At 37.2% G+C, this 25,594-nt stretch overlaps 3 protein-coding genes across 5 annotated transcripts; 2 read left to right on the top strand and 1 right to left on the bottom strand.

Moving 5' to 3' along the window:
• Positions 1 to 54: 54 nt before the first annotated feature.
• Positions 55 to 18,657, top strand: LOC113686954 (ubiquitin conjugation factor E4 A). Of its 3 annotated transcripts, XM_089193914.1 has the most exons (30): positions 55 to 137; positions 347 to 408; positions 1,512 to 1,762; positions 2,612 to 2,727; positions 3,358 to 3,525; positions 3,885 to 3,949; positions 4,360 to 4,439; positions 4,624 to 4,688; positions 4,962 to 5,093; positions 5,288 to 5,425; positions 5,634 to 5,735; positions 6,128 to 6,223; positions 6,729 to 6,966; positions 7,681 to 7,761; positions 8,301 to 8,353; positions 8,733 to 8,840; positions 9,256 to 9,402; positions 9,845 to 9,915; positions 10,262 to 10,339; positions 10,803 to 10,926; positions 11,544 to 11,667; positions 12,675 to 12,760; positions 13,391 to 13,492; positions 13,811 to 13,891; positions 14,639 to 14,742; positions 15,319 to 15,412; positions 15,757 to 15,920; positions 16,041 to 16,140; positions 16,680 to 16,792; positions 17,155 to 18,657. In XM_089193914.1, the coding sequence occupies exons 3-30, from the start codon at positions 1,540 to 1,542 to the stop codon at positions 17,273 to 17,275; spliced, it is 3,174 nt and encodes a 1,057-aa protein (XP_089050040.1). In that variant the 5' UTR covers positions 55 to 137; positions 347 to 408; positions 1,512 to 1,539; the 3' UTR covers positions 17,276 to 18,657. The 3 variants fall into 3 exon arrangements, with proteins under 3 accessions (XP_089050040.1, XP_089050039.1, XP_089050041.1); XM_089193913.1 differs by lacking the exon at positions 347 to 408; XM_089193915.1 differs by lacking the exons at positions 55 to 137; positions 347 to 408 and adding an exon at positions 578 to 689.
• A 488-nt stretch (positions 18,658 to 19,145) lies between these two features.
• LOC113686955 (myosin regulatory light polypeptide 9) lies at positions 19,146 to 20,951 on the bottom strand. Its single transcript, XM_027204642.2, has 2 exons — positions 20,263 to 20,951; positions 19,146 to 19,433 (listed from the first exon to the last, which is right to left on the bottom strand). The coding sequence occupies exons 1-2, from the start codon at positions 20,658 to 20,660 to the stop codon at positions 19,319 to 19,321; spliced, it is 513 nt and encodes a 170-aa protein (XP_027060443.2). The 5' UTR covers positions 20,661 to 20,951; the 3' UTR covers positions 19,146 to 19,318.
• Positions 20,952 to 21,088: 137 nt separating this feature from the next.
• Positions 21,089 to 25,093, top strand: LOC113686952 (uncharacterized). Its single transcript, XM_089193916.1, has 2 exons — positions 21,089 to 21,475; positions 21,988 to 25,093. The coding sequence occupies exon 2, from the start codon at positions 22,038 to 22,040 to the stop codon at positions 24,840 to 24,842; it is 2,805 nt and encodes a 934-aa protein (XP_089050042.1). The 5' UTR covers positions 21,089 to 21,475; positions 21,988 to 22,037; the 3' UTR covers positions 24,843 to 25,093.
• The last annotated feature ends 501 nt before the right edge of the window (positions 25,094 to 25,594 follow it).

The raw sequence follows: 25,594 nt of genomic DNA, 5'->3' as shown, positions 1-25,594 counted from the left end.
TGACGATGCAGTGAAGTGACTCTAAAGCGTAGGTGCGCATCCGTCCTTAATTTATTTCAGGTTATTCTTGGTCGTTGAGTTTCTACGCGATTTCTCCGCAAAATGTGGTAGATGAACAGCTCCTCAAGGATCTAAAGGTAATGAAATGAAAAGTTGTTTACATTTAATCATAGTTTTCTTTAAATTAAACACAACTTGTTTACGTGATGTTTTATTTTAATAAGTATTCTCGTGGAAACGTATTGGCCCAATTGTATAGAAGCGGTGCTGACCTATTATTAAGACATAAAGAACGGCGTTGAAATAATCAGAAAATTTGTGTGCTTTGTTTTGTTTTATTTTTGAGATGAAGTAATGAACGTTTACCATCATTAATCCTACGATTCGAGTTCGACGCACTCCTAAAAGGTGATTAGTGAATTTTCCCTCTAGCTATGTGCCATGTGTTTCCTTGTTTGTAAATAAGAAGAATTTGGATTTATATCAGGTGAACAAATTTTAAACGAGTGCGTCATTCTCATCACATGACTTCTGTTAATTGTATTTATATTGGTAAGAGAAGTTAGGTGAACGAATATCATGTTTTGCAGTTAAATAACTAGAGACATAAAATTTCCTCGTAATCCTATCAAAATTTTGCTACGTACTGTCACCTTTTAAACTTTTATAGGCTTCCTGTCAGCTTTGGGGTGAGCATCCTGGTCTTATTCATTATTATTTAATTTTCCATTTGTGACAACAACTTTTGTGTTTTATCAAACATGTCTGGTTACTGTCAGTGATAGTAATGGATTTTAAATTTGTCACTAAGAAACAACAGCTCTGTTAAAGACATTCTAGCAAGAGGCTTACATTCTACTGAGGGGAAAAAATCACTGATCCTAGTTATGCTTTGCAGTAGGAATTAAAATATAAACCCAGACTAGCATAGGAGTCTGCAACATGCATGTTAACCCTTCCCTTAGAGTGGTGACACTTATCAAGATCTTTAGACTTAAACTAACACAGTTCTTGATTCCAAAACAGATGATACTACCTTGCTTTGCCAAGTTGGTAATGTCATTTAAACCTTTTACCCTGTAAATCCTGTGAGTGACCAAGGCAGAATTTCTCCTTATATAATAAGTTAATACAGATAGATTCAAGAACTCTTACATTAATCGCTTAATTTTTAAATACAATTTAGCTATGTGAGCGTATTTTAATTGTAAATAACTTGGATATATGTACTTTGTACTTTTTACTCAAATATTGTGACATGAGATATGTATTTTTTATCTTGTGGGGAAATAAAGACTACTACTACTTACAATATCAAAACAGTATCAAGGAGACAAGTGATGAGAATATAGAAAAATATCCATCAAGGGATTACTAATTGATCCAACACCAAGTTCTTAGAATGAACATTATGAGAATTGTATGGCAAACAGTAAGTAGAATTACTAAAGAGATCTTGGTTGTGAAAGGATTGAGCAGATTTCAACTTATATTTATGTTTCCATTTTTAGGGATTAGTTGCTGCCTTTTGAATCAGATATGGACCAGAACCCCTTTGCAGCCCTCTTTCGATCAGTTGAAGAGGCAGAAGAGTTCAGAAAACACTCTTCAAAGACATCAGCACCAAATGTTTCAGCAAAAGGAATCATTGACAATGATTCAAAACCCAATACAAAAAATGATGCCCAGATAAACGAGGAAGAAAAAGCATGGATAGTGAATGACATGTTTCAGCATGTGTTCCTGATCACCGTAAATAATGGTAAAATATCGTAAATAATAATAAATTAATACTGAATAACTATTAACCCTTTAACTCCCAAAAATTATTAACATGTAACTTCTCCTCATAATATCCATACATTATCCCACAAACAGGTAGTGAGATTACTCAAACTTATCAGGTACAAGATATTGCCTTAATTGAATACCAAATTCTTGTAACCAATTTACAAGGAAATGGGTAGCAGCTAGAGGAGAGAATCAACAATTAGATCTTGGGAGTTTAAAGGGTTAACCAAGTGGGAGGGCTGGAAAGAAAAATAGGATCAATATCAGTATCTGGGCAAACACCCACCTACCCCTCCCCTAACCCAAAATTAACCCTAACTAGTTATTGAGTTAGGGGAGGGGTAGGTGGGCAGTTGCCCAAATACTGATATTTATCTGAAAAATATATGTTTGAAGTTATGACATGCAGATTTAACACAGCAACATCCATGTTTCATGACCCGTGGCAAATATTTTTTTCATTTGATTTGGCCCAATCAAACTCATATTAATTATTTTATGATATGAAAAATAATTTTAAAAGGTTTGAAGTTATATTTGAACTGGAAAGGACACAGTTCAATTGGAGGAGTGATTGGTGGATAGCTGCAAAAGAGATTCTAGGATAAAAAAAAAAGTTACCTTAGTTTGTTTCTTCAAGTTAGAACTGAAACAGGTTCCCATTTCTATAGGATTGCGTGAGCATGGCTGACCAGGCTATTTAATGATTTATTAAGTTGACAAGGAAGTGGTCCCTTGTCTTGTATTAAATTTTAACTCTCACTAAAAACTTTTTATATCTTAGCATCATAATCTTTTTAAATTCCTGACTGATATTTAGATGGTGATCGTCTTGGAAAGAAACAATTTGGTGGTCTCCCAAAAAGATGTGTCTATTTGCGCAATACTGCTAGTACTGAGGAGGGATCAATTCTTCAGTGGACCAACATTGATGAGGTTAACTAAAAAGTTCTCATTTCTTTTTCCATAGTTATGTTTTATCTACATTGGATACAAATGATTTACTTTTTTTTCCAAAATACTACAAAGCTTAAAAGGGAGTTGACATCTGAACAGTGACTGACTGCATTTTTAATGAGACTTCGACCCCAAAGAGTGATTAGCATGTAATTTCTCCCCACAATGTCATCCCTAAATTAACCACTAAGGTCACGAGAATAAAGGAAATGATCACCTACTAAAGAAGGTGTGAAGCTCTTGCTTTTTTGATAAATTCTCCCTGTCAGCATTTCAGGAAACGTACAGAGAATACTATGGAAAATAAAAAGCTCTTACTTCTTGGAAAAGCTGAATTCTTAGTCAACATCTTTGTTTTGGCAAATTTTAGCTTCTCAATGTTTTTTTGTATGAATTCCATTGAAACAAATCAAGTATAGAAATAAGATGTAAGTGGGGGTCATTTGAAATAAATTGTTACATGCCTTGGATTACTCTTGGAAAAAACTTTATGGTTTTGTCATAATTAGATTTGATAGAAAATTACCTGGCAATTTTACTTGTCAATTTAAATCATATTGTTTCCCATCAACAATATCGATTTAAAATTTGTAATTTATCTATTATCAGGCCATTATGGAGCGGCTAAGTATGAATCAGCCTCGTTCCCATGTGGTGATCACAGGCGGTGCTCGTATGTCATCACTTACAGCTGAGATTGAAGCAGGAGAAGTTTCAAATGTAAAATACTTGGCCTCCTGTTACAAAAGAGCCACTGAGGAGTGCAAGAAATGGAAGGTAAATTTTTCATATAACGTCAAAGCTTCCAACCTGATTTCTGATCAATGTATGAAAATATAAAAAGTATCTGTTCCTTTTGTCTTCTCTGCTTTAGAAAAGGTACAACTATGTGATGTACAAGTTTAAAAACCCCATTTAAGATTCTTTTTTTCTCTCTCTCTTTCACCATTTATTTAAAAATAATTAATTCCCTTTATTTGAACTCTAGTCACCTGCTAAGCTGAAAAAAAAAAGACTCTAAGCTTTACATTGAAAAGAAAGAAAAGGAAAAATAAAGAAATTTTTCACCAAATAAATCCTGATCCTAGCTGTAGCATTTTGTAAGGTGAAATTCTTTTTGAATATTCCATTTGAAGGAAAAGGATGCGTCTCTTGTGGAAATTACAGACAGAGCAAGAACACTGGCATTGTCTTATGCAGGGTAGGCACTTCATTTGCAAAATTAAATTTATTATATTGATTAAGGCTATTCTAACTTGTCAAGTATTGGATATCTTGTTCTACAAGTATGGTTTTTTTCTGAAGTAAGTGTGTGGCTAAACCAAATAAAGTTTTAAACCTTTAACTCCCAAGATTCTACTAGTAATTCTCCCTACTGGCTGCCATTCATTTCCTCCTAAACAAAACAGGAGAAATTGGTGCCATATCAAGACAATGACCTTCTAATTGATGAGCTTGTCTCTTCTCATTACCCATTTGCAGAATAATGTATTGGAATTGCAAGGAGAAGTAACATGTTGCTAATTTTTAGGTGCTAGACGGTTAATGTTATGTAAATACACACTTGCTAAAAAGGTAGTTTAAATTTTTGTTTTTTGTTATCTTTCCAAGGACTTGTTTATTGAGCCCAGAAATGTTTTCTAAAGCTGCCCCTCAGAAGCACTTGTTTCAACTACTATTGACCATGCAAGGTACAAACTTTTTGCATGTGATTAATTAACAGAAAATTGTCACAATTAGAAATAATTTTGTTAAGATGAATTTGTAGGTTAAATTGTATGCTTATTTGTAGATACCATTTATTTTGATATTGTAATAATTATCAGTTTGAGCAACAAGAACAAAAATATAGATATCAACCTATTTGTTTCATAGGAGATCAAGTGCTTTTAGAGTTCATGGATGGTCTTGTTGAGGAGCATCAACAAAAAGATGATCTGGTAAGTCAAATATTATTTAAGTTGTGAATTTCCTTATCAAGACTGCAAATCTCTGATTCAGAATCCTTAACTTTGGCAATCTCTTAGAAAGTTTCCTTGTTTACCAATTTCTAAGAACATTTATTTTAATAGACAGTCTGTGTGTTAGCTCTCAGTGATGGAACCTAGATGAGTACAAGAAGTTAGTTGGAAACAACCTTTGTTGATATTGTTATCAATTTGTGATCTCTTATTTTGTCTCACTTCATAATTTTCATTTGCTTCTACATGTAGATGACTATGTTCTCTCCAGTTCTTGAGATGTTGGCCGATAGAAGCAAAGATATCTCATCACTTCTTCAGCCTGACATCCATAACTATTTTGATATACTGCTGTTCTTTGCAAAGCATGTCACACTGGCTGAGGTGATTATGCAGCTATTTTTACCATTATGATACTAATGATACTGATTCATGATGCACAGACCTCAATGCACTCAGTCCGTACATCTTGACCTTGAGCTGAATATTTTGCCATCCGAACCTCCCACTCAGTCATTAAGTATGTAGTATATTACAATGCAGTCTTTTTTCTATTTGATTTTCAATTATTTCTTTAGATCCTTGTGTCATCAAGATTCTGGCTTCCTGCAAAATCACCTATACGTGCAATTCAAGGCCATGCCTTTGAGAAGCAAACCTTGTTAGGATTCTTATTAGCATTGACCAGCATGTCCAGGGATCCAACCAAACCATCTGTAAGTAGATGATAACTCCAAAATGATTTCATGATATTTTTCTTTTGGAAGTACAGAAGTTTTGAAATATTAAGACGTCCAGATCCAGCTCAGATCTAAAGTTCGAGCACTGACTTGGGTGTAGCCAAATTGTCTTGGACAGTACCTCCATTCATCATTGGTTTGTTTGCCTGAGTGTCATTTCACTGATGATATTTTCTGTTGACAGGAATTTTTCCAGCATCCAACTGAGCAGAGTCATGCTGACATGCAAGCCACTATGGCCAACTTACGCAAACACTTGGATACATTGTCGGAGAAACTCCACAAGGTTTGTTGCCATATAAATCCAGAGGCAAAATTATATTCAGTCTGTCAAACACAGAAAATGTTGAATACCAGCCAGGGTTTTATTAGAAACTGGTTATCGGCAGTCTACTGTGGACCGTAAGACTTCTCACTACCTTCTTTTTAGCCTGCAAGCAGATTTGAATTTTGCCCTACAGACCAACTGCTTATTACACTATCAGAAGCAGCTACAAAAGTTACTGACAGTTAATTATGATGGTAGATTTATTTGGAAATTTAAGATAAAAGATGAACCGTTTTTCTGATATTCAAAAAGTTATATTTGAAAGGTCATTCTGAATTACTGAATTGTTGTACCATTACTGAGTACTGCAAGTGCTAATTGATCTTTATTTATTTGTGATAAACTTGAAGGTTGTCATTGAGATCATGAAAAAATCAAGTTCGGCAAAACACCAAGTTCTTTACTGGATTGGAGCATGTCTCCATGGAAACATAACAAGGAAGAAGGTGAAAGATGTATTTCATAGATTGCATTTTTTACACCCTAACATCAGTATGCATATTCTCCATACTGTTCTCTATACATTTCCTATGGCACTGACAAGGAGAATTTGTTTAACAATCAAGTGTGTCTTTAGTTGGTGATCATTTCCATTTTTCTCATGACCGCAATGTTTGTTTTAGGGGTGATACTGATAGGGAGAAAATGTTAGTGATCACTCTTTGAGGGTTGAAGGGTTAACATGATATTAAAAAATCAGAAAATCATGCGATGCTATGGTTTTCAAAAAGGGAAAAGATACAAAGATGTAATATCAAGTCAGGGGAGTGAAAAAAAAATAGAAACTTGTCATGCTTTTGGGAAAGTTGCTGTAACCCATTTACATTCCTGGGTGGAGAGATGTACTGAGATGGTAAACTGAGTGACCTGAGTCCTGTAAGCTGAACAGTTTAAAGGCCTCTGATTCTTACAAGACTTGATCAGTCTATGTTTGTATTTTTTTCTCTGCAGATGATGGCAGAGTTTTTTACAGCAACCCAAGCACAAGACGGATTCTTTTTAAATCTTAGTACTCTGCTCCTGAAAATGTGCCAGCCATTCATGGACCCATGCTCACCCAAGCTTTTGAAAATCAACCCACAGTACTGTGCTGTGAATGTTAGTTTTGACAGCATTGCACGAGAGGGCACTGCATTACATGTCATTGGACTTGATGGGGAAACACGACTGGTTGTACCACCTAATGAAGGTAAGAATGGCCAGCTCTGTGGTTAGCAAGGTGTAGGTAATTTTCAGAATGCCAAATGCTACATATTTTGTTCTGTCTTACTGGTGTTTTGATGAACAGAGATGGAAGCTGCATGTAAAAGTAAACCAGGATTGTTTGAGAAACACCACTGTAGTGCTGAGAACTTTGTGGTTTTATCAATTTTAATTTAATCAGTGATATTGCTACAACTATTAATGAATACTTTCTGCAAGCAAAGAGGTCAGGAGAGTAAATCTGCAAATATACCAGGAGCACTGCTACCAAAACAAACAGAAAATTCTTTAAATGATGTTCCTCTGACCATGGGGATGCAGTTTTCTAATAGCTATTGGACTGCATATATTGCACTTTAAAAGATCTAAGTCCAAGCCCTAGCTCAATGTCATGGAGTCTTGGAGACCTTATAAAATCTGGCAGAGGAGGAGGGTAGGGGTAGGGGGACTTGCAATGGGCTAACATCTCTCTAAGGGGAGAAGTAATGTTTGTAGCTCAGACATGTGACTGAAACTGAGACAAGTTAACAACAATATGTACCACTTAAAGTGTGTACACAACTTGTACTACAGACCATTCAGCTTAACCATTTAAGTCATACTGCATTCTTTAAATTTAGCCCTTCTGTAGCTTATGATAACTGTGAATTGTATTGCATGCAAAAATAAAAACATTTCAATTTTCTCATTTTTCTATTAGAGAACATTACGCTGAAGAACACACCAGCATATGGATTTGTGACAGAGTGCTTTTTCATGACTCATCATTGTCTCAACCTGGGTTAGTGACACTAAGCATGAGGCAAGGAGGAGGCCAGTCAAAATGGCTCTTAGGTGTTGAGATTATTTATAGACCAGGCTCCGGTTGTTGGTATGGTGGATAATCCTATTGATCCATTGGATAGCACAATACATCTTGGTAACACTTAGCCACTGGATAGTGATTTATCCAGTGGATAGCACTATCTACCCCTTAAACAATTGGGGCCAGGTGTCTGAGTTGATCTCACTCCTACATAGGTCGGTTTGTAAGGTGGGAAGGGGGGGGACTTTGGTTTATTCTAGGGGGAGGGGGCATAAGAGATGTGGGTTTTTAGGACCAGGAGAGAAGGATACTTAGGCAGTCAGCAAGATTTACTAAGCATATTTACTTTACTAGATTTACAATTATACTTAATTGAGGCTAAACATGATTTAGGCATGGTGAAAACCAAATGTGTGTTTTGTTTAAATGAAAATGTTGCCAAACCTTTATACTTCATTATGCCATTAGTGAATAGTCAGACAAATGAATTTCTGATCTTTCTCTTTTTTTAACAGGTCTGTGGAAAGTCTGCGAGAAATACAGAAAACTCATGAACGAGTTAGCACAAGTAAGTAACTATGCCATTTCACAACTGGGGTTTGGTTAGGGTATATATTAGGCATTTTGGGGAGAATTCTCTAGCCTTCTTACAAAATTATCTGGCCTAATTTTGTTAATTAATCAATAGTAAGATTAACCCTTCAACTCCCAAGATCTGATTGTTGATTCCCCCCTCTTGCTGCTACACATATCCTTTTAAATTAGTTATGAGAATTTGGTGTAAGATCAAGATGATAACTTCTTCTTCAGACATTATCTTTTACTGTTCTCTTGCTACTTCATTTACCACTGAAAACCTGTTTGTCACAATCACAAATTACTGAATGAGTGTTTTAATAATCCGTCCTGTAGTTTGACAAGGAACTTTTTTTTACGCCTCTTCTCAGATGCAACAGATGTACCAAGATGCCTCAGCACAGGGAACTGGAGGAGTTTTGTTAGAAAGACTGAAAGTCCAGTTTGAGAACAGCATTATCAAACAGTTGTCTCTGAAGGTGGGAGGTTTAATGAACTGTCACAATTAAAATTCCAAGTGTCTATGGTGATCATAACAGCTCAGGAACCTATACGGATGGAACTGATCGTAGCATTGTAGTATGATACAGCTAGGAGAATTACTTACCTCCCTTGGATGGGATGGTAGTCTATTATGGGTTCTCCCCCCCCCCCCCTTAACAATATGTCAGATTTCCCTGATAATTTGCCACCACCCATTTATACTCCTGTGTAGAGAGAGACTGTGAGAGTGGTCAGGAGTGTCTTGCCCAAGAACACAATTAACACAATGGCCTAGCTAGTGCACTGTGTCACTTGAAGTCCAGTGTGCAAACCATAAGATCAACCAGCTTAACCCTCCCAAAAGGTTTCTTTTTACATTCTTTTTTGAACCTGTCATTTATTTTACAACAGACTCATCTCCTTAACCCGTCCCTCATTGAACTTGGCCTGAAGTTTTACATAGCAACTGCATCATGGCTGAATCAAGTAGTACTGGCTGGGGACAGCTTTGATGAGATGACTTCTTTTAAAGAAGTGGAAATTCCTCTTCCAACACAGGTTGGTATGCATCCTTTAAGGAGATGTACTAGTCTTAGCATAGCTGTGATCATTTGACCATCAATCTTGGAGGAGAGAAGAGATTAGTCTTATCTGTGATCATATGTGCGTCAATCTTGGAGCAGAGGAGAGAGTAGTCTTATGTGAGACTTGTCAGGGACAATCAGTGAGAATGTTTCAACATCTTGTGGGGAAGTTCTTAGTTAGAGTCTTGTAAAGAGTTCTTTATTGGGCAAAAGTTTAGTTCATGGAAACTTATCAGTCCTTTTTGCTGTTATAAGTACTGTTAGTAACTTTACAACATTGATGACTGTTCTATTACCTTTTTTAATTCCTGGGTGCTGCATTACTTTAAATTAAGTAATGTTTAATTAAATTTGTTCTTACAGTTGAAGAAATTATTTTCTTACATTACGTAATACAATTTTCATTTTAATTGTAGACTCCTACAGGACTCTTGTTTGTCCCCGAGTTCATTGTGGAAAACATGGCTGACTTTATAATTTTTCTGAGGTATTAAGTTTACTCTGTGCAGTCCTGGTTTCCTTCACAAATGTTGTGAAGGGGTGACTAGCTTAATTCAAAGATTTTGATTTTTGTGATGAATATTTTAGGAAAAGGAGGAAATGTAGTGAATAGTGATGCCCACGTGTGGAAATGAATGCAAGTGATGTAATACACTAGGGACCTATGGATTTGCATGTATATATAAAGCATGTATTTAATTTATTCTGAGAGTTCTTTTCGGTTAAGAGTAAGTGTGTAGCAGACATGAATAAACGGTTTTACCTTTAACTGTGGAGTACTACAGTTATTTTTGCTAATGTATTTTAATATATGCCTTTACTTCATGTTGAAGACATTTCAGTGAAGAAACTTTGGAGAGTGCAGGAAAGTCTCTACATCATCTTGTAACATTTTTTGTCATTTACATGGGGTATGTATAGACATTTATGAAAACATAAAACTCTTTCCTTTGACTACCCTCATTAAGATGACCTTGTGAACTCATATTGATAAATAAATTTATAATACTGATGTAGCCCAAGTTCTCTGGAACCAGAGAATAATATTGCAACTGAAGGGTAAATATTTTTGGTGCCTTGAAAGGGTTAAGTTATTAATAACTAATTTTATATCAATGAGTATTAACTAACTTTTGCCTTTTTAATGATTTTGTTCATCTAGTAAGCATTTTTTTTTTGTCACCAAGAAATTTTCCAGTGTCCATTTTTTCACAGTCTCAAGCTGTTTTGGTAAAATTAGTAGTTAAAGAGTTCCTCATTAATCAGCTATCAATTAAGAAAATATTATCTGATTTGTCAAAGTTTTCTTTGGTGATGTGAGAACAGCTGCTGTACAGATTGAATAAACTTTTGATGTATTTTTTTCATCCCAAGGAGTCCTGAACGTGTGCGTAATCCGCATCTTAGAGCAAAACTGGCAGAGACTCTGGAGGCATTGGTTCCCATTCAGAAATCCAAGAATTCAAGTGAACTTTTGTCTGTCCCACAAGTCAATTTGGTATGTTTGGTTAAAATCAAGTCGTAGAAATTCTAATGAGACTACTGTCTCAAGAGTGACTTGCTGTCAAATCTATTTACTGACAGAAATAAATTTGTTGTCCCCTTTGCTTGCTATGGTCCTGATCACTGATTTAGTTGGAATCAAACCTTAGATTCCTGATTTATACTTCTTTGAAGGAAGGTAAAAATCAAATTTTGTCATGAGAGGGGAATCCCCTTTCATCACTCAAGCAATGCCATTTAGCAAGTTGGCAATTGTTTAAGTTGCTTACTTTTTCAGGTAGTTAGTTATTTTGCTTGTTATAGATATATATTAAATAAATGTAGTTAGCTCAAAGAATTTAGAATTTGGGTGCTACTCTGTAAATTTGAGACTTATAAAGTTCATCTGTGTACATATGTATTTACATGTAGGGCCAATATAGTGATTGAAGTTTGTCAACTTTTGAGGCTAACAAAGCTAATAAACAAATGCATGTTTATTTCCCTCCTTGTAAGGAGGGAAATAAAAGTGTGAAAACTGCATGCATGGCATTGTGTAGCTCAACATTCTATTATCAGCATTTATTATTTGATCATAGTAATGTAATTGGTCAATATATTTTTATTTTATAGTTCAACAGACAAAGTGCTTTCCTTCAACACAAAGTTGCCCCTGCCTACCTCCCTCAGGCTCTTTTACAACTGTTTGTGGATATAGAATTCACAGGACATTCCATGCAGTTTGAGCAGAAATTTGGTAAGCTTCTTAACCCTTTAGACCCTAACATCATTATGCATATTCTCCATACTGTTCTCTATACATTTCCAAAGAGGCTGACAAGGAGAATTTGTTTCATAATCAAGAGCTGCTCTTGTTGGTGATCATCTCCTCTATTCTCATGACTTTCATGTTTGATTCAGGGATGATATTGTAAGGAGAAATTAGATGCTGGTCACTCCTAGGGACTAAAGGGTTATTGACAGAGGTCCTGCTTGAAAGTTCATAATGCAGTAACCAACCTACATTAATTCTGTGTCTCGGTGACAAAACACAGACACAAGTCACAGTGGACATTAAGGATTTTTTAGGCAACCTTTATCTCTGAATCAACATTTTTATCCTGAAGCTAGATGTACAAATCCATGGTTTTGCTGCAGGGAGTGAACAATTTAAAGCCACTCGTTCAGTGATGAACTCGTTTGGAGAGCATTGTCACATTGACATGTGGCAGACTTGTTACTTAGTGTGTCCCAACTTGATTGATTACGATTCTCAGAGAGACTGAACAATAAGCAGGTGGAATTTACAAAACTGCAAATGCTAAATGTAGAATAAATAACCCTGAATTTTGAATAGTAAAATGTGGTCCCTGTGTTTCCTTAACATAAAGTCATTAAATTTGTTTCTCACTGTCAAAACCATCTTGAAACTGAATTTGGAACACAGTGTTAAAGTAGACATAGAAATTTAAAATATTAGCTGTCATCATTCACATTCTTCAGACAATGCAAAGTTTGGTCATTTTATGTCATCATTTTTCAGAGGACACAAAGAAATTTACAAAGATTTATAATGCACATGCACTGCCATTGTTCTGCTCATTAAACCTTTTGTTTAGTTACATTCTTGTTGCCATTGCTGTCATGGTTTTCTTAAACTCCCTATTAACCTAAGAACACTACATGACCAATTTTCTGGCTTATTTGGTTGAAAATTTTCAACTGAGAGGTAAAAGAACTCATGCATAGCATATTCTTAACCAGGTTACCGGCATCACATGTATTCGGTTTTGAAATTCATGTGGCAGGAGGATGATTACAAAGCTTCCCTGATGAAGATGGGTGAAGAGGTATGATGGAATGATTACACAGATATATGAATAGTAGTAAAGTTTGTAATATTAATGATGATAATAATAATAATGATAGTAATGTTTGATTTATTGAAAATAATAATGATTATTAATAGCAATAGTCATTATAGCAATTCCAATGACTCGATGTGTTGGGGCTGGTCAATGCCCAGCTATGGCCTGGTTACCCATTCAGGACATTTGAGTTTTTTTTTTTTTTGTGCATGCATGGTGGCTGGCATCCTCAAATGGTGCCACAAGACCACCATGTTGAAACCTCACTATCTCGTTCAGTCTCTCTGGGTCTTAATGTTAAGCTAATAAAGAGGGAAAGAGTGGAAAGAGGGAGGGAAGGGGTCCTCACAATGCTGCAAGTTCATGCTTAAAGCAAAATAAGAATGCCTCAGATGAGGAGCACATGGAATTCGGAAGCATGTGCATATGCAAAAAATAGTTGACTACTAGAGTGCGCTGTTGTTAACTCTGTTAAATTGCATATAACTGCATTTAAGTTTTCTAACCTCCCTCCTGTTCAGATGAGGCTTCATAAACTCACAACAAAACCAACTAACCTCTATTACTTTAGAAGGTGTAGCTGTGCAATGATGAATTTGGTTTGTCTTTAAGGCTGCTGATGAAAAGAAGAAGAAAACAGCTATTCCACTATTTCTTCGTTTCCTTAATTTGTTGATCAATGATTCTACATTTCTGCTGGATGAAGCTCTTCAGGTATTTCTTAGTCAGGCTGTATGCAAAAGGTGTCTAATTTTGGAATTTGTCAGTTAAAACATCTTTGACCTTTTGTATTTAGAGTTACAGAGGCACTTTCACTATTTTTCTGAAGCTGTTTAAAAAAATTTTGGAAATCAAGGTCACTCCATGATGAAAAGAGGGAATTTTTTTTTTATGAAAAAGTGTTCTGCTCTAGAACCAAAGATAAAAGGAGACTCAAGGAGAGGAAAGAGTGATTTGCATAGAAATGGTGTTATTTTTTCTTTATGTATGTAAGCGACAATCATGAGTTAAGTTAAGTATTTTTATTTGTAGTTCATGGCAGCTCTGAAGAAGCTCCAAGCTGAGAAAGACAGTGGAGACTGGGAGAGTTTAACTGAGCAAGCACAACAACAGGTTTGTAGGATCTATCAGGTGTTTTCATATTTCTAGGCATTCCTCTTGGTGTTTTACCCCGACTAGTTTTTATTATTAACCCTTTAGATCATAAGAATGATATGGCAGACAGGAAGGAGAATTGCTAAGAGGATCTTGGGAGTAAAAGGGCCAATAGAAAACTAGACCTAAGTTCCTTGGAGGACATGTGAATCTCCCTCCCTCCCTCCCTCCCTCCCTCCCTCCCTCCCTCCCTCCCTCCCTCCCTCCCTCCCTCCCTCCCTCCCTCCCTCCCTCCCTCCCATCTCTCCAAGATGAGGGAGGGGAGCAGGCTTATTTTAAACTAATTGTGTTAAAAATGCTAGCTTCTTCTGAATGCCTCCCAGCTTTTATGTAATCTGTGCCCATGTTTTGTTTTGTTTTGTTTTTTTTTTGGGGGGGGGGACCCACAAAATCTATCATGGAATCTCTTTAAAGCTGTATTATGCCAAACAAATAAATTAGAGACCAAAATTCAACTGGGTCAAATGAGTTGATATAGAGTTTTTGTACAGTAGGTGGCCAGGGTAAGAGGGAATTTTTTTAAACTTGAAGCTCTTGATAGGGAGCTTATTAGTCTTTTGGCAGCAAATAATTTCAGGCAGGGCTCTTAAAACTGGAAGAAATGGCACCACAAAAGTAGTATGGAGGATTGTTACATGAAATGGTAATGTTGCAGTCAAATGAAAGCCAATTTCTATGCTGATTAATGTGAGCTTGTCTTTGTAGAAGCAGCAGGAGATGCAGCATACCAGTGGAATGGCTCGCAGTCATAACATCTTAGCCAATGAAACTGTCCGTGCACTGAGTTATATAACAGCTGACATCAAACAGTGAGTAATTAGTTGTAATTATCTCATTATTACTAACAGCCTGGGTAATGTTAATGAGGGGTATGTACGTAAATCTGACCAATCAGATTGTATAATTAAGGGGCAGCAATGTTTCTTATGCACTGATCAATCAATAGCTTCTACCCTACCATCCCCCTGCCCCCCTGTGCAGCCCACAGTAGGGAGTAGTTTAAAGGAAAAAAGTCTACTTTTGTGAGCAAATGGCTAAGGAAGGAAATTTTTACATCATAGAATGATGCTTACAAGCGAAAAACCAAACAGTGACAGAAAGAACTTATATATGACTTTGTTAAATTTTAAAACATTTGTTGATTAGACAAGGGATCACTTAATATTGGGTAGGGCATTTGAACACAATTTTTTTTTTTTGGGAGAGGGTGGAATTTTAAGAAGCCAATCTCCATAATCCAAATACCCAAGGGGTTGCATGGGAAGAGGATATTGAAGGTTCAAATTGATCAACACATTGGAGTATTGTGTTGAAAACTGCTAAGAGTGTAGTTAGTGTATGATAAAAGGAGTTCCTGATGATAGGGTTTTTTTGTTATTTTTCAGACCATTTCTCATAGGTTGCATGGTGAGAAGGACTGCAGATATGTTAAATTACTTCCTTCTAAGATTGGTTGGACCAAAAATGGGAGAACTGAAGGTTTGATATAATTTAATTAATAGAAATTCAATTACATTTGCAGTTGATATATGTAACTGGGACATTTATGTTTCATTTTGTAATTTTACCAGATGATTGTCAATCAGTTACCAGACTTAAACTAAGGACTGAAAGCAAAGTGATGTACTTAAATATTCTTTAACCTTGGATTTATCATCTGAGGTGATAATGTAAATTGGTCACCTTTTTGGATGTTTCAAGTGTTTAAGCCCTTTGTCAGAGTGAATGGTGTTCTTCTAGTACCCCCCCCCCCCCCCCACCAGCCTAACACCACAGTTCCTTTTGACACTTATCCCCTTTACTTATTCTTTTGTTTGACTTAGGCAAAAAATCTCTCAGAGTTCCATTTTAAGCCTCAAAAGCTGGTTTCTGATATTATTGACATATACCTTAACCTTGGTGAACAAGACTCCTTCTGCAAGGCAGTTGCCTCAGACAAAAGATCATACTCTCCAAATTTATTCAAACAATCAGAGAGGGTGCTCAAGTAAGTAAAATAAAGTGGTCATCTTTTATTTCATAGTTATCAATTTAATTGTTTCCTAATGTGACCATTACTAAAGATCTCAAAAGGATTATTACACATTGTTTTCTTTTAAATTTCTAGATTGATTGGAAGACCATCTTCAGTAATCTTTAGACTTAGTGAACTTGCAGATCGTGTTAATGAATTTGCCCAGCAAGATGAAGAGGATGATTTGATAGATGTACGTATGTGCCCCACCTTAACTCTGTAACTCCCAAGAGTGACCAAGACAGAATTTCCCCTCGCAATATCAATAATATATCAAACAGACAAGTAATGAGAATATGGAAAAATGTCAATTAGGAGATTATTAGTTGATCCAATACAATACTCTCGGAGCTATCATCATAAGATACCACAGAGATCTTGAGAGTGAAAGGGTTAAGATACACGGAACATGTGACATTTCCCTTTTTACTACCAGGACCCTTGCTTTCAAAAGGGTCTGATGCAATCAAAGAGGAAGGAAGTTGCAAAGTCTAACCTTGGCCATTGAATGAGAAAAGATTATTTATTTTTGATCAAGTGGGGATCCAGGACTATTCAGTTCCTCCCACACTACCCACACCTTTTTTAGGTTTTGCTTCATCTGCAAAATATTATATTATCCATATCTAGAAAATCCAAACTAAGAATGCTGGCCTGCAGCTTGAATGATTTTGGATAATTACAAATGAAATTTTGTGGTAGAATAAATGTGCATTTTTGTTCACTCCTTAGCCACCAGAAGAATTTCTTGATCCAATAACAAACACACTGATGACTGATCCAGTGATTCTTACTACATCAAGTAAAATTGTAGACAGATCCACCATCTGCCGTCACCTTCTGAGGTATGTATGAGAGATGCTGGCTCAACAAGATAAAGAGAGCTGATTTTTGACATTTTATAATTACAGGTTATTAAAACAGCAGTTATTAGGCCTCTGTTAAGAATCTGATTAACAGACTTATTGATTTAATTAATTCAAAACCTGCCTTCTGCGTGGATAATACCTTTGAATGTTGTCATTTTACTGCTATTTTTTCACATATAATTATCATCACTTTGCAATCAACTATCTCTAAGTTGCATGCATATTCCAAATAGCGATGATAATTACTGGTAAGCCTTTGAATTTTTCCTTCTTGGCTTAAAGACCTGGGTGACTATGTTAATTGTGTTTCTGATGTGACCTTTCATATTTCTTTGCAGTGATCAGACAGATCCTTTTAACAGGAGCCCTCTTACTCTTGACATGCTGAAGCCACATGATGAGTTACGGACAAAAATACATGCCTGGATGGCAGAAATGAAAGCTCTAGGGAAACGCTGACGTTAAGTTTCTCACATGGTCCTCCATGATGGCCCTCATTTCCTCTCACTTCTTTCTCAGGAAATTTCCAATGAAAGTGTCCGAGTTTGAGTCAGTCAGGAGGACTGTGTGAAGATTGAAAAAATCTTTTTGGGTTTCCTGGTGATTTTTGGATGTTCTACTCATCTGGGATAAATTTTGTTAGGGCTTAGTTTATTTCCATGTTTTCTTTTTTCAAGAAAATAGGTTGTTGGGGGTAGTTGGGTGGAATTTTAAAGAGGAGGACTCTTATGTTATTTCAAAGGATAAAGAACAACAGGCTTAGTTTTCTGGGTCTTGAGCTAACTGAAATATTCTGAAAAATTTTCCAAATCTAAACATTTTCAATCAAGGGTTTCAAAAGTAATCTTTACTGCCAGTAATAGCTGTTACATTTTTGGGGGTCTAAGATTATTACTGGTGCCATTTGAAGGGCACAAAACATGGTATTAATCAAGCACTTTGGTCTGGGCGAGTCCTTGGAAAGTTTGGGACCTTCCCTCTCAGTCAAATGTTAAACAAAACAACCAGGATACCAGTCAGAGGCTTGTGTAAGAGTCTCTTTCCCACCCTCATCTTCCCATTGTCAAATATTGTCAACACCTTTGATAGCACTTTTCAGTTGGCAGCTGGGTTTTTTCCTTGTCAAGATAAACCTAGAGCATCATGTATCTTAACGGTTTTATTACCCAAGCCCAGAAAGTCATCAATTTATGAATTTGAAAAAATAATTACCTTGATCATGAACATCTATTACTTCCCCCCCCCCTTTTTTCATACAGAAAGTTGTTACCACCACCACCCTCCCCCACTCAACAAGGATATTTTGAGTTTGTTTTTGCCAAATTTTGTTCCATTGATGTTCAGAACTTTAGTGGTTACTTGAAAAGAAACTGTTATTGCACTCTACAGAATGTTATGTCCTATCTGTTTGAATGATTGCTATCTGCTAAAAGCTTACTGCAGATGGCAGGATGTGTAAACAAAGGACACATTTACTAATCAGAGATTATTGCTTAAAATTTTTTTTAAAAAGAAGTTCACAAGGAAAAAAGTATTAGGTTAACGTAATGTGAAAACTCCTCGCACTCTTCAAAACTATCATGGGAAGTATTTTAAGTTAAAAATTTTTAGTTAAATATTATGTAAGATACGATTATTATGTACAACACTACATGTAGCTGGCTTGCATTTAGTGAATAGCTAGTAATATAAAAACTTAAAGATAAAGAGAGTAAATAATAACATTAGGTAGAGTGAAAACATTTAGTGTAATTAGTCACTTAAGGTGTTTGAAGGTGAAATCCCAGGTAAAATAAAAGATTATTTGTAGCTCATATTTTATATGGCTGCCAAAACTGCCAGTGGTCTGTTTTATCTTGATATGGGATGTTATGGGAAGTTTTTGATGAAAGATAAGATGAGTTCATTGGAAATAGATACTGACAAAGTAGTAAAAAATTTTCCTTTGACTTCCCTTGTACTACATGCCCTTCTTTGATAGCTTGAGTATCAGACTCCCTGAGGGGGTGGGGGTGATATGGGAGAGAAAGAACCCCAAGCTCTCGCTCCACCCCTCCACCCTGTTGTAGGAAGGCCTGATACTCAGGTTACTCTTTGATCATTTGGCACGGTTGGGATAACTAGACGAGCATATCAAGGCCAAGACACCTCCCTCAAAACAACACACAAACAAAACTTAAACAATAGATGAGGGAAATTTGAAGGATCAGCAAAGTCGTCTATGTCACTTAAGAAGTAATAACATTCCCTGTCCACATTATCAGCTCCTGCTGATAACGTGTAGAAATACGTGCAGCAAGTAATTATAATGGAATGCCTACTATGAAAATCAAAGTAACTGAGGAGAGCTTTTATTAATCATTTGTATGGGAAGATAGTATTGGCGAGACTACACCCCAACAATGGCAGGTGAAGAAAGGCCGAAAACACATGGCCCCATATGTGAAATATACAAAATTGGAAACAAAGTTCCTTGTTGCGCAAGTTATTCACAGTGACTTCTCAATCATCATCCTTCCCATGCTTGATTATTCTTGTGAACTTCACGTAATTGAAGTTGCCTTTGGAATCTACTGGAGCCCCATGCAACATTTCATCGATTTCTGAATCGGAAAACCTGTTATGTGAACGAAAGAAAAATTCAATAAAGTGACTAATTGTGAAAACAAACACCGCGATTTACAGAATGTCGAAAGGAATGTTAGGTATTTGGGTGTTAAAAACACTCGCTTTGATTGCACTGATGTTCAAAAGAACATGAAACTTTTATCAGCCAAATCGAGTTTTGAAGAGATATGCTCATGAAGCTCTTAACGGGATTTAGATAAACGAAATTGTACGTTTCATTGTAGATATGTTAATTACATTCGTGTTCGATTGGAAGATCACAGTTTGTGATAACGCATTCAGATTTGATGGGACAAACAAATATTTTGAAAGTAGCCAGAAAAATACCAAATCTATTCGAAAAACATAATTTTACAGAGACGAACATTACAATAGCTAAAAAGTGTTCAAGATAGCATCTGACAGTTTTGACAAACGAACATTTCAGTTCAATAAAGACAAGCATAGTTCGATTACACGGTGTTGTGAACAAGGCTAATTGTTCATGTCTGTGACAAGCATTCTAATCATCAATTGATCACATCTGTTGCACAAATCTCGAAAATTCCCAAGAAAAATATTAATTCTAACTCCAAGCCTGGATTTTTAAAGGAGTGGAATTGATTCTCAACGCTAGCAGTGGGTGATTCTTACAAAAAGAGAAAACAAATCAACTGCGAATAATTACAAATAACAGTACGTGCACGCAAAGAAAAGGTTTCAAACATTTGAAGAGTTCTTTACACAACACAAAGGGAAGCTCAATTCGCGCTATAAAACTCACGCTGGGCAATAACTGAGCAAAATACTGTAAGTTATATTAACAAAGATTACTTTACCTATCGCCTAAAGTTTGCAGCAAATCGACCAATCTATCCTCTTGCAACTGGCCAGACTGCTCCTCGTCAAAACACGCGAATGCATTCCTAATGACGTCCTCAGGGTCGGTTCCGTTAAGTTTCTCTCCAAAGAGGGTCAGAAACATTGTAAAGTTGATGGCACCGCTGGCGTCGTTCAACATGTCTTCCACGTAATCATCTGTAACTTCTTTGCCCAGAGAGGCGAACATATCTTTCAGGTCAGCCGCGTCAATAAAGCCGTCACGGTTTTGATCGATCATGTTAAATGCTTCTTTGAATTCTTGAATTTGCGACTGATCGAACATTGCAAATACATTAGAAGTTGCTCTCTGAGCTCGCTTCTTGGTCGATTTCTTCGTCTTGGCCTTGCTGGACATTTTGTTGTTGCTCTACTAATTCGTGTAAAGGAACGCACCGATTGAGGCTTCAGGCAAATTAAATTGTGAATGACAATGTGTTCATTAGAATATGGGATGGTTACTTGTTGGTTACACCCAAGCGTAAGCAAACCAAATATGGAAAATGATAATTATCAAGGAATTTTTGCGATAGTGAAAGATTTCACTCCTTCGATTTTCGAACTTTCCCGAAATTAATCACAACGCATCTGAAGTGCATTAGCTGAGCCTAATTATTAGAAACATGATTTTCCTAAACAGTTTTTCACCATACTAATTAAGAGAATTAAAATGTTATACCTAATCAATGTAACGCAACACCATATCGCCTCTAGTCTCCCTGGCAACCTTAACTCAGTCGCGTCACGTAACTAATTCTCATCCCCATCAACGGTAGAGACGCGTCATGGGTAACCAAAATCAATTTTATGGTCATTTGACAATAATAGTATTTTCGATCTTTCTAAACTTTGAATAGTGCGCAATTCTTTAATCCTGGAAAAGTAGTCGCAAATGAGATGTCACGCGTGACAGTGATAAGAATAGCGGTAATTTCATGTGTTGTACACAACGATTACTTTGACTTCTAGGGTTCATCGATGTTTTGTTCCTTTGCTGGTTGCAAATCGCAGGTTTAGATAGGTGGAGAAACCAACACTTGCAGAGGCAGAGACTGCTTCAACCGATTCACGCCAATCACAGCGTTATTGTGTCGATAGAGTGCCAAGGGAAGACGTGAAAGCTCAATCAAAACTGGTCTTCTTCGACAACATCTAACCAGGACTAACCACGCAGTAAGTTTGTGTTTGTGTTTGTGACAAATGTGATCTTCATATCAAGAGTCCCTCGTTGTTTTCTGCTTTTCAAAATATCTTCAAGACACCAAAACATCCTCCCATCCATTTCCTATACTTCTTGATGTTCTAGATTCAATGATTTAACTATTACGTTTGATATTATAGTTTATCAGACGATCTTTCAATGTTAGGTTTGTTTATAGGAAACTTGTTACTGATAAAATTTGGTCCGTGACATCATTAATTGGACATCAGAAGACATTTATTTTAAGGGTGCTGTACAGAAAGCACTAAATCCCTGGGGATGAGAAACTCCAATGACTGATCCATGTTATTGAAGCAAAATAGAAGTGCTTTCCCTTCACCAACGCCTAAGCCGGAAGTTGGGTATCAAATTTCCAGTTTAATTCAGTCCCAAAATTTATATCTCCTTGCTTTCAATTTGCTTTTCTTCGCTTTTGTTTTATTTTTATTTTGTTTTTATTTTTACATGTTTGTCTCTCCGACAGCAAGGGCCCGGATCAAAAATATCTATCATCCCTTCTTGGATTGTCCTGGGATGTCTCAGTTGCCTGCTGCGGTCGTGAAATTAAACATCGACGAAGTGCAAAATTTATTGCAGCAGGATGGAGTGGAGGTGAATGCAAGAGACAGACATGGTAATACAGCATTACACCTAACAAATAATATATCGATAGTTTCGCTGCTTATAAACGCGGGTGCCGACCTAAACTTGCAGAACGAAGATGGAGACACCCCTCTCCACAGGTCGTTTGTTCTAGATCAGGTTATGTTCAAAGAGTTTTTATCAGATCATCGCAAATTTTTAGAATTGGTCACCGTGTTGTTAGAGGCTGGGGCATCCCCAAACTTACAAAACAAACATGGTTATAACATTCTTCATTCTTTGTTTGTCTACGGCGGTATTGCTGGGCTCGACTTTGAGGCCTCGTTGATTCATGAGTTTATTGAGCTTCTTCTCCGATTCAATGTGGATGTGAATATGCCAGATTTTGAACAATGCACTCCGTTGCATCACGCTGTCAAAGAACCACATGTGCTTAATGCTGAGCTGCTTTTGAGATCAGGGGCTCAAATCGAAGGTCGAGATTTTCGCGGAATGACATCGTTACAACACTTGTTTCACTCCGATAATGAAGAAATGATCCAGCTTTTATTGCAAAGCCAAGCTGAAGTAAACGCACAAGATTTAGATGGACGTACAACTCTATCTACCGCAACAGAAGTTGGAAACCATGTTATGGTCCGATTGCTTTTAGAGGATCCTCGCATCTCCATCGACCTTGCGGACAAAAACGGCACAACCCCTCTCCACCTTGCAGCTGTCTTTAAACGCGTCGACGTCATCGAAATACTCATCCAAGCCTCCGCGGACGTGGATGCACTTGATTATCTAAACAGCACCTCTCTTCATTACGCTGCCTACGGAGGAACACCAGAAATTGTTACTCAGTTATTAGAGGCAGGTGCGAACGACAAGCTCGCAGACAATGCTGGCTGGCTTCCAGTACAGTATGCGTTGTCCAGGCACTATTACCACACTGCTTTGAGATTTGGCCGGGAATTTCTTGTTGATGTTGCGAACAATGCAAAGCGCGATGTGACAGTTTCAGGTGCTTCAGATGATGATATCATCGCTCAAAGCCTTCCAGCTGACGATATATTTACCATGGTTGTCGCTGCGTCAAACATATACTCAAAAGAATTTGACTCGTCTGTGGTACCTCGAGATTTGGTAGAGTTTATGAGGGAGAAATCTGCTGGGGATATTCCTGGCTATTTACGCGATATGCTCATGGTGGCAGGAGTTGGACTGGTACCCATAGATTTGGCAGAAGTTGATAGAATGAGGCAAAGTGTCGCAGATTTTATGACTAGGTGGGCAGAAGAAATAGCCAAAATTGACATGAGGTTCAAAGGCAATTTGATGCCGTCTGGAAGTGTTTACGAGGGAACGAAAGTAGGAGATCCCAACGAATTTGACTACATGTTACTTCTCGAAGATCTTGGCCGAATGTGCTCAGTCACGTTTGATGAAGACACTTTGTACAATGAGGTAGTGATTCACAAGAAATTGAACGAATCGGGAGTGTATGAGGACTTTTTTGATGGAGATCAGTTGGACAGTAGTAGGGTTATGACCAAATTTGTGGATAAGGCCAAACAGGCATTAACACGCCTTGCGGACCACACCCCAGCACCACGGGAGATGTACATCGAGGGCCTCACCGAACACAGCTTAGTTGAGGATACATGGACACTCTCAGGAACTGTCACATGTAATCTGAAGTTAAAGTGGGCTGGCTTGCATTACAAGCATTTGGTTATTACAGTAGACCTGGTTCCTGCCATTCCAGTGCCTCATTGGCCTCTCATAGCACGAAAAACGAGCAGATTATTGACAGACGATATCAAATCTCGTGGCTGTCATTTAGTTCCAAAGAGCGGCTATTGGAGGCTCTCGTTTTCCTTGCCTGAGAGACTGATAATGGCCGGCCTATCACAAGAACAAAAGCGTGCATTTGTTGGTGCCAAAATGGTTCTACATCCAGCTGTGTCTTGCAAGATACTTGTATATGATGATAATGATCGCGTCTCCGTTGACGAAAACAAAGAAAGATATGAGTTTTCAGAGCAAGAAGAAGACGACCTCGCCGGTGATGCACACCTCGCCAGTGATGCTCACGGCAAAGAAAGAGATTTTGACCAACATGAGAGCACGAAAAGCGACTTGGATGCTGAAGATGCTTCGTGCTTAACAATTACGACTGATGAATCTGTTAGCATAACTACAAGCGGGATTTCGAGTGAGGTGCGCGAATTCCCTTCTATGCCAGTGCCGTGTACCATAGTAGGCAGGGTTGCTTTGTCTAAACAAGGAAACATCGCTTCAGTCTTAAAATTGACAGATGCTCAAGATTTCGAATCATTAGATCGAGTAACGTTAAAAATTGCTGACGATGTAGCGATCCACTCAGTAGCAGAACACCCACATAAACTTGATGAGAAAGGAGAAATGGAAGAACAGTCATCCCAAACTGGAGACAGTTATGAGCATGTCAAGACCCTTCTTCCTTTCAACATTTTGTCGACCTACCTGATCAAGAACTTGTTTTTCAACTGCATTGAAGAAAATGCGAAAGAAACAGGTGGAAAAACAGTCACAACAGGCCAGATTTTTAGCAAACTGATGGAGTTCTTGAGGGAATCTCGCCCAATTCCATATTATTTTATCCCAAATCAATATTTCTCGGGAATCGATGAAGATTCTTTATTAGAAGATGATGGACGTGAAATTGTGTTAGTAGCTACCGTGATCAACTCAATACTAAATGAAGGTTGATTTTAACCCTCTAACCCTAGGAGTGACCAGCGTCTAGATTCTCCTTACAATATCACCCCTGAATAAAACAGTAAGGTCAGGAGAATGAAGGAAATGATCACCAACAAAAGAAGCTCTTGGTTGTTCAACGTCAAATTCTCCTTGTCAGCACCTCAGGAAATGTATAGAGAACAGTGTGGAGAATATGCGAACTGATGTTAGGGTGTAAAGGGTTAAGAGAAATAGGATTAAAGCGGTATCGATTAACTTTCGACACAGAATTTTAAATTGTTCCGAATGACCACCCTCAGGTATCTGACAGAGTTTATTAGCCTTGCAGATCCTGAAACCCCACAATCTTCGCGTAGCACAAATTCTGTTCACTAAGTTACGACAATTTCTGGCTCATGTTTAACATAAGGAAGAAAGCAAATCGTGGCGGTATTTCAACAATTCGCGCGGGCGATCGAACCGAACGATGCAATACAATAATTGAGCGTTTGGTCTTTCATCAGTCAAAAACGAACTGACTGCTGCCGAAGCATGCGCATGATATTCTTAGCTCTTTGCCAAATGGAGGACTGTTTGAACGATCTAACCGAACAATTTATTAATACAACAATCTAGCTTATATTCTTTCAACGACCAAACACGAACGAACCTCATTTGAGGTGTCCTCGTTGTTTTCTCTAACATGTTGCATAAGCCGGTACTTAGGAAGATTTCTGTAAGGCACCAACTATCCTCAGATTAGGCATGCGATAAAAGGTAAA

This window comes from Pocillopora damicornis, chromosome 14, assembly GCF_964200805.1.
Source record: "Pocillopora damicornis chromosome 14, jaPocDami1.2, whole genome shotgun sequence".
In the NCBI taxonomy this organism is placed as follows: Eukaryota; Metazoa; Cnidaria; class Anthozoa; order Scleractinia; family Pocilloporidae; genus Pocillopora; species Pocillopora damicornis.
This window is presented reverse-complemented; position numbering and strand designations above follow the sequence as displayed.

What these genes read in the sequence shown, in the direction of transcription:
- LOC113686954 (XM_089193913.1), top strand. Translation starts at nt 1,540, where the DNA reads ATGGACCAGAACCCCTTTGCAGCCCTCTTTCGATCAGTTGAAGAGGCA. An exon ending in AGTGGACCAACATTGATGAG is followed by an intron (nt 2,728 to 3,357) that starts GTTAACTAAAAA and finishes ATCTATTATCAG; the next exon opens with GCCATTATGGAGCGGCTAAG. An exon ending in ATCTGCCGTCACCTTCTGAG is followed by an intron (nt 16,793 to 17,154) that starts GTATGTATGAGA and finishes ATTTCTTTGCAG; the next exon opens with TGATCAGACAGATCCTTTTA.
- LOC113686955 (XM_027204642.2), bottom strand. Translation starts at nt 20,660, where the DNA reads ATGTCCAGCAAGGCCAAGACGAAGAAATCGACCAAGAAGCGAGCTCAG. An exon ending in CTGCAAACTTTAGGCGATAG is followed by an intron (nt 19,434 to 20,262) that starts GTAAAGTAATCT and finishes TTCACATAACAG; the next exon opens with GTTTTCCGATTCAGAAATCG.
- LOC113686952 (XM_089193916.1), top strand. Translation starts at nt 22,038, where the DNA reads ATGTCTCAGTTGCCTGCTGCGGTCGTGAAATTAAACATCGACGAAGTG.